The 8,673-nt window shown below is 43.3% G+C and overlaps 1 protein-coding gene across 1 annotated transcript; it reads right to left on the reverse strand.

The window, feature by feature from the left end:
• Positions 1-1,457: 1,457 nt before the first annotated feature.
• Positions 1,458-6,991, reverse strand: LOC149203074 (uncharacterized). The gene is made up of 3 exons (XM_089401760.1): positions 6,362-6,991; positions 4,183-5,624; positions 1,458-4,059 (listed from the first exon to the last, which is right to left on the reverse strand). Exons 1-3 carry the CDS (start codon positions 6,989-6,991, stop codon positions 1,458-1,460), a joined length of 4,674 nt encoding a protein of 1,557 aa, XP_089257886.1.
• Between the last annotated feature and the right edge of the window lie 1,682 nt (positions 6,992-8,673).

Here is an 8,673-nt window from a genome sequence, read left to right on the forward strand (position 1 = left end):
AGGAAGCATCCCCTATTTTTTTTTTTTTTGAAAAAGTCGGTTGCTATGTATTATATTCTGAAAAAAAAACGAGGGTCTAAATTCCTCTTTGTACATAGAGTTCGCAGATTGAGAGGAGGCAAGGGGCTTACAAAATGAGGCTGCCCCCTTGATCCTTAGACTACTTTTTTCCCTACTACTGCTAGAGATGGCACTAGTATAGATTCTAATAAAGGAGGATAACAAAAAGATACATTTGATTTTCATTCAGTCAATCATTATGTGTTGAATGTGTCTTGCTGTTGATTCTTCTGGATTCTCATCTTTGGCTCCATGATTTGCGCTGGAGGAGCTGGTGACGATGGTGTTCTTTTCCAGCCAGGATTTCAGAATGGCGAGCGATTCCTCGACATGGCCACAGCGATTTGAGAGCTGCTCAAATTGCTCTCGGAGAGAGGACACCCTGTGCATGAAAAGCTGGATTTCTGCTTTATACTTCTCCGTGTTGATGCGGTCCTGTTCATAAAGTCTCCTACTGTGCTCATCAAGACGCCTGTCATGCTCTTCTAACCTTGCAGCAAGCAGACCCTGTTTTTCCTCTATCAGTGACTGCTGAGTCCTTATTTCTTCCAGCTCAAATTGAAGGTCAGCACAGTGCAGACAATCCTCACTGCGCGCCATGGAAAGGAGGATGCAAAATGGGAAAAGAGTCCAGAAGGCAGGAGAGATTAGGGAGATTTTGGAGATGATATCTTGCAGACGGAAATTGAAGACGCTGTCAGGGGAGATAGCAGATCCCGCTTTCTGAGCGACAAGGGAGGAGGATAGAAGGGGCGGGGCGAAGGCGCGCAAGCCAGAAGGAAGAACGACGAAGAAGAGGGAGGATGGAACAGAGGAAAACTTGCTGAAGGGGCAAGAGGGGAAGATGGAAGGCGGCTGGCAGAGGCGATGAGAAGAAAGCAAAGAGTGAAGAGAGGGTGGAACAGCTAGACTAGCCGCCCCGCAGAGACTACTCCTGAAAAACACCACGACAGAAATTAGAGGAAAGTTAAACAGAGCAGGAAGAGACAATACCAGAGACTGGTTTTTTCTTCGACTCTGAACGAGAGCGCCTTCATCAAGCCAGTGTAGCTGCTCTTTCGCATAGCAGTGAATGACAAATCTTGGCTTGCCTCTGCCCATATTTATGGAGTGAATCCATCGATAGCCTGGGTGCCTAGCAGGAGCCGGACCCTCGGTAGTGATGAGATATTTTCCGAGATCTCTTTGGCGATCTACTGATGCAGTGTTTTCGATCTTCCGGCCGGCACTGAGTTGATTGGCTTTCCTTGGGTAGTAGATCATTCTTTGAATCGATGCTTGGATAAGACTGCTTGTGCATTTCGTGCTCTCTGCAAAATGTCCTGATGCTGTTGTAGCCATGCCCTTCGCACGCTTGATGGACCTGCGAATCTGGGCAATGTCAGGATTTGCCTGTGTCATGGCAGAGGTTGGAAGGTATCTCTGTTGTTATGCCTCAACGCACCTTCCTGTTTTCCAACTGCGTTATTCGCATGCTTATCAGCTTCCACGTTGAGCGTGCGAAGGATATGGTAGAGTCTGATGTTTTCAAAGTATTTGAGGAGGAGTTTAATGCGTCGAATATGTTGCTGAAGGCTGCTGTTCGGTGATCTCTGGTTATGATTCATGAGGCCAATAATTATAGAAGAGTCTCCAAATACTAATGTTTTTCTAATACCCAGGTTTTTTAATTGCAACAAACCTTGATAGAGAGCTAAGGCCTCTGCGTTGTTGTTTGTTTTTTTTCCCAGGCTCCATTCATAGCTGCAGATTTCTTCTCCTGATTCATTTAGAATAACTCCTCCCGCGCCTGCTGGTCCTGGGTTGGACTTTGAGGCACCATCAAAGTATAAAATTGGACAATTGCTACTCTGGATCCACCTCTTATAGTCCTGGGTTGGAAGTCTGATTTCCCACTCCCTGGTCTGATCCTGATGCTGTCGATCAGTTCTCTGAGTATCCTGTTGATGTCCTGGATGGCCTAGAATATGCCTGATAATTGACCTCTCCTCAACTGAGTAATCTGCTGCTTTGATTTTCCCTGTGTGTTTTGCTGCAATTGTCTCCTGCGCCAAGATGTGGGCCTTGTTGCATGTCATCCGAACATTACTCTCTTTGCTTTGGAAGATTTTTTTATTTCTTGTGAGCCAAATTTTCCATAGAAGATTGTGAGGTATGATATCCCAAGTTCTTTTGACAATCTTGCTCCTTTTATCTTTCCATGGGCAGTTCCTTCTCCATTCTTGAATTGCCTCTGCAATGTTCTGATGAGGTTGCCATGTTATATTGCCCAAGTTGGACAAGTTGATCCAGCATTTCTTCGCGAAGGGACAATCGAGGAATAGGTGGTGGATGGTTTCCTCTGCTGAGCAGCAATTGGGGCAAATTGAAGGTCCATGTATCCCTCTCTTTCTTAAATTTTCAGAAGTGAGGACTTTGCCTTTTAACAACAGCCATATGAAAAATTTAACCTTGGGAATGGCCTCAGATTTCCATATTGTTCTCCATTGATTCCAGATAGGAGTCTGATAGGTGCTGTTGCAGATAAATTGATAGCCGGACTTGATGGTGTAGCTTGAGCCCGTGGGATCCCATCGAAATCCATCTGCTGCTCCTTTTTTAATGGGTGCTCTGTTCTGGAGGTTTTTTTGAAGGGCTTGGAAGCTTGATTCTAGATTTGAGGGGATAACTGGAAATTCCCAACTAATCCAGGCTCCTGTATCAGCATCCCATTTTGATATTTGATCAAGCCTCTGAATGCCTTTGCTATTAAGATGGAGGATGAAGGGAATGGCTTCTTCGACTGTGTTTAGAGGTTGGAGACCCATTATCTTATCAGTGGCATAATTGATACTGTTCCCTCCCCCAGGGATCTTTGAGATGTTTTGATTGAGGATGGGAATTGCTTTCTTACAGAGGTGCCAAATTTTAGTAGAATCTCTACTGGGAATATCAATTTCTAGAAGTCTTTGCCTTTTGTCGGAGAGGTATTTGCTTTCAATGACCTGTTTCCACCAGGCTTTTGGTTCATTAATTAACCTCCAAGCCATTTTGATCCCAAAAGCGAGATTTAGAATTTTAGGGGCTCTAATTCCCAGTCCACCTCTATCTTGTGATTGGATTACGCTTTTCCAACTGACCAAATTGAATCTATTTTTTTCTTTTTTCCCTCCTTGCCATAAGAAGTTGCGGAGGGCAGTTTCCAGCTTATAGTAAAAAATGGCAGGAGCTTGGTAAAGAGTGAATCGATATAGAGGTAAGGAGGAGATACCTGATTTGAGCAAAATTAATCTGCCTGCTGGGTTAAGCCATTGAGTTCCCCATTGCTGGACCTTCCTTTTGACTTTGTCTATTATTTCATTCCAGGTAGTGGCTTTTAGAGAGCCCATGGTGACCGGCATCCCAAGGTAGGTGAAGTGGTCCCAGTTTGCTTTGTAGGCAACTCCAAAAATGTTAGCTATGCTGTGAGCTGTTTGATTGGAGATATTCCATCCATAGATGCAGCTTTTTTGAAAGTTGACCTCTCCCCCTGAGTACTCCATGAATTGATCGAGAAGGATCTTGAAGCGCCTTGCAATAGTAGTGGAAGCCCCTCCAATGAGCAGAGTGTCGTCAGCAAATTGTGAGTGATTGATATTCTTCACTCCGTTTCCAAACTTGATACCAGAGATGAGGCCAACTCTTCTGTTGTGATCTAAAGTGCTGCTAAATGATTCAGCCATAATGATGAAAAGATAAGGGGAAAGAGGGCAACCTTGCCTTAACCCTCTTGAGGATTGAAATGCTTCGCAAGGGCGCCCATTAATGAGAGGCGAAATCCAGGGACCTGAGATGCAAGCAGCAATGGTGCTGATGAAGGCAGAATTGAATCCCATTTTCCTCAAGACAGCAAACAAGAAGGAGTGTCTTACTCGATCAAAAGCATTGGCTAAGTCAAGCTTAAGAACGAAACCTTTCTCCTGCCTTGATGTGCTGGAATGAATAGCTTCTTGGACCAAGGTGATGGTGTCATGAATTTGCCTGTTTGACATGAAGCCTCCTTGATTTTCGGATATAAGGGAAGGGAGAAGGGGTTGGAGTCTAGCAGCTATAATTTTTGTAAAGATCTTATAAGAGGTGTTACACAATGAAATAGGTCGAAACCTGGAGAAGGAAGTGGGGCGATTTTCTTTAGGAATGAGGGCGAGGAACGTTGAGTTTGTGAAGCCCCCCATTTTCCTTTTTCTTTGGATTCCCTTCATCATTTTTGCAAGGTCTTTTTTTATCAAATGCCAATGATCCCTGTAAAAATTTATTGGGAACCCGTCTGGACCTGGTGACTTGTCTGGTTGTAAAGTCCAGATAGCTTTTCTGATTTCCTCCTCTGTTATTTCACGATTTAGACTGTCATTCTCCTCTGGAGAGATTCTTTCCGGTAGATGCTGTAGAAGCGCCGAATAGTCGGCATCTCCTTGATTTTCCGTGAGGAGGTTTTTGTAATGAAGGAAGGCAGCTCTTTTGATGGATTCTTGGTCATTATGCTGACTGCCTTGGCTATCAATTATAGTGTTTACATTGTTCCTTGTTTTTCTGGCAGTGGCTTGCTTATGGAAGTAAGCCGTATTTTTATCACCTTCTTTCAGCCATAATTGTCTCGATTTGATTCTCCACTTGATTTCTTCCGCTCTCTTGATTTGTATTAGCTGCCCTTGAGCTTCCCATTCTTTACTTTTCAGCTGGTGGGTGAATCCATGGTCCTCTATTTGTTTATGGATTTCTTCCAAGTCCTGCTGTATTTTTTTTCTTATTTTTTCTGGCTCTTGATAGCTGACTTTTGCCCAGTCCTTGAGAGCTCTCCTTGTGTTTCTAAGTTTTGTTTCCCAAATATGGCTTGGAGAGCCTTCAACATGGTGCTTCCAGGTTGCTTCTATGATAGCTTTGGCCTCAACGTTGTCTCTCCACAAAGGATTGTACCTGAACGGGATTGGTCCCAATTGAGAATGGGAGTCCAGCGTTAAGAGAATGGGAAAGTGGTCTGAAGCTGTGACACTGAGAATTTTGGTGTGGCCTGCAGCAAAGGAAGAAAGGAGGGAGACATTAACCAAAATTCTGTCCAGTCTTTCCATAATATTGCCTGGCCCCAACCTTCTATTATTCCAGGTATATTTTCTATTTTTTGGGATGATATCCATCAGTTCATGTTCGGACATTATCACTTCCATCTGTCTTCTGAAGGGATCGGAGGTGAAGTTGCCCCCTCTTTTCTCGTTCGCATGGAGGATTAAATTGAAGTCTCCAGCTAGAATAACATTTGAGTTCTGCTCGTTGTCTATGTCTTCCTTCAGTTCCTTCCAGCACTGTTCCTTTTCCCGGTAATGATTGGGGATATAGACATTATAAATGATGAAGTCACAGCTCTCTTCCTTGTTACTAAGGTTGGTCCTTACCCAATTTTGATTGAGGACAGAAGATTTGCAGTCCCAGTACTGCTTGTTCCACATGGTTGTGATTCCTCCAGAGGCTCCTCTGGAGTTGCTACTGGCCCCTGAAAAGTTTTTTTGGGCATCTATAATTATTTGCATTTCGCTCTGACTTTGCTTGGTTTCCTGTATCAGAACAATTTCAGGTCTTTCTGTTTGAAGAAGATCTCGTAGGGCAGCTGATTTAGAGGGGTGCCCCATACCCCTACTGTTCCAAGATAAAAGCTTCATCATGAGGCGTTCGAGCGAGGAGGTGCTCGCCTCTCATGGTCTTTACCTGCTGTTTCTTTTTCTTGAGATCCTGTAATGAAGGAGTCCATAGGGGTTTGGATCCCTAGGGCTATGTCCTTTTGCGTGCTTTCTTCCCGATGCTGCTTGGCTGACTTTCTTCCTGGTCCCGGCTTCTTGTGGATATCGCTGGAGGCGCCAATGTCTTTTGAAGAGCTTCTGGTGGTTCTGAGGGGGGGAGGATCAATGAGGGGCTGAGAGGGAATCGAAGAAATCAAGGGAGGATCGGTCAGATCCGGAGAGGGCTGATCAGTCTGAGGATCATCAGAGGATAAAATAAGGAAAGGGTTGGAGGATGAGGGGAAAGAGGATTCATGGGAAGGTCCAGGAGGATTGAAAGGAGGAGAGGTGGGGCAGGGGGAGGAAGAGCCCGGTTGTTCAGAAGGTGGATCTTGTTTTGACTGAGGTGCTGCTTTCTTTTTTTTCACAGTTTCCCATTGTCCTCCTTGATCCTCAGATTCAAGATTAGTTATTTTAGTGCATCTATTAGCAAAGTGGCCGTATTCGTGACATACCTTACATTTAAAGGGTATTTGCTCGTAGTCCAGCTGCTGTATGTAGCTCCAGTCATCCACCTTCAGCTTGATGGCTTCTGGCAGGCCTTTCCCGAGGTCCACTTCTACGCAAATCCTTGCACAGGCTTGCATGTTATCTTTAGGCTCGCTTCTGTCAATGTATTTACCTACTGCATTCCCTATTGCTTTGACCGAATCATCTCCCCAACAATGCAGGGGGAGATGGGGAAGACGGACCCAAACCGGAACCGCATTAGGGATATCTAGTTCAGGGTCGAAGTCAGGAGTCCACTTGTTCAGATATAACCCTCGGGAGTCCATAAAATAGGGCCCGTTCCTGAATATCAGATCCTTGTCTGCCTTGGTTTCAAAATGAAAGGTATAATAGCCTTTACCACAGAATCGAATCGAAATCTTTCCTTGTGTTTTATCAGACCAATTCCTTTCCACCCATCTCTGGACTGTCTTTGGTGAAGGCCATAAGCCTGTAAACTGGCCTATGAGTCCTTTTTCTGCTAAAGATAAAGCTGCCATTCGAGGGAGAGATGGAGGTAGCTGAACTTCTTGGAGAATATCCAGTTTCTTGACAAATTTTGAAGTTGCTGGTTTCGGTCGGGCGGGGGGCAGAGACTTTACCAGATCAGAGAAAGCTTTCTCTGCATCCCCAGAAGATGGATCTGAATGGGCCATGGCGGTGGCCAGGCCCCAAAAGGCAGGCCTCGCGGCCCAGGCCGAGGCGACGAAGCTGCAGCTGCTCACAAGTCTTCAGCGCTCCCGCGATCCAGCTCCGCGCACTCTCTTCAATGCTCCTAACCAGGAAGCATCCCCTATTAGCTTCGAGAAATTACATCTTTTTAAGCAACATTTGGATTTTCTTGTTAAAGCCAAGTTTAAATTTTTCAGTGAAGTTGATGACTACCTTCCTATTGGGGCACAAGCTCATATGCTAGCATTTATGGGTTTTAAAGGACATAGATTTCATTTTAATCCTATTTTTAGATGGTTGTAACTTTCTTTGTTCCATGATGTAACTCTTTGTTCCATGAAGTTATATATGAATACTTTCGCAAAAAAAAGTTATTAGTTTACTTGAACACGTGATATTAGTAAACTGAAATCAAATCCCCATCAACCCCTTGACCAAGGCATAGAAATGAATCACACACCTTCTTCAACTCAAGTTTTTGGGGTACTGCTTCCTGATAGAAATCAGGCATGGGTGTTTCCTTGAATGAATGACTTTTCCTCACCTTGTTTAACTCACCCTCTGGCTATTCTTGAACTCAAAACAAGTTAGAAAAATAGAAACAAAGAGACTACAAGACTTGAATACCTCCCTTTGGGATACAACAAGACTTGAATATACCCTATAGGGTGAAATCTACTTGCTCATTTTCCATGAATGCATAATACAACCTAACATTTTCTATACACTTATTAAAGTTTAAGACTAATTTCCATTTGTCAAAACTTCCAAGACTAAAGTTCAATGAAGTACCACATGGTTTGGATCCATAAAAACAAAGCATACAAATATTACGTAAATATTGGTGGATGTATACCCAAACATGTACTTATGATAATTTCATCCACATTGACCCTGACAAGGCTCAGGGGAGACATTATCAAGTAGGATTATATAGGAATACTTGAGGTGCTATGATAGTTGCATCCATGTTGACCTTGGCATGCCTTAGGGAAGCCTTTATCAAATATGAATATATAGGAATACCTGAAGTGCTATGATAATTGTATCCATGTTGACCTTGACATGACTTAGGGAGGCCATAATCAAATAGGAACCCTACATGAGAAAAGTCACCTCAATTAGTCTTAGATCAAACTACTACGTCTATCTCAAACTATTTGTATGTTTATATCAGGTATTTCACATTAACTAATCCTTGGAAAAGGAGTAGTCTTGCTAGAGTTTGAGATGGGAGCTTCTGGACTTGGGGCATGGGTTTAGTTGCTAGCCACATAAACAAGCCTAAAATTAAACTAAAATTAAAATCCATAACCCCACTTATAAGCATTCAATAAGAGAAGCTACAAAGCTTAATAAGTTGGTTAAGTTTTTGGGAATTAGGGTGATTTGGAAAAAACCAAGAGTTGAAAGAAAAAATTGATAGCATGGGCATAAGTATCAGTTGCAAGATTTAGGAAATGAAGGCTACAAGAAATAAGAAACAAACATTGAGGAAATTCACAATGTTTTTCTAATAAATTCCTCAACCTAGAGATGGGATGCAGAATAAGGCTATAGGCAAAGAGGTTGGAAGGTTGTGGGTACAAAGAGAAATTTTCCATAGGTGGTAGCTTTCTTTTAGGAAACAAACTATCCAATTTGCATGGCTTATCACGCAATAGAC

This window comes from Pinus tabuliformis, chromosome 2_1 (assembly GCF_031772625.1).
Source record: "Pinus tabuliformis cultivar Carrire ecotype Pingquan chromosome 2_1, CPIR1, whole genome shotgun sequence".
Taxonomy (NCBI): Eukaryota; Viridiplantae; Streptophyta; class Pinopsida; order Pinales; family Pinaceae; genus Pinus; species Pinus tabuliformis.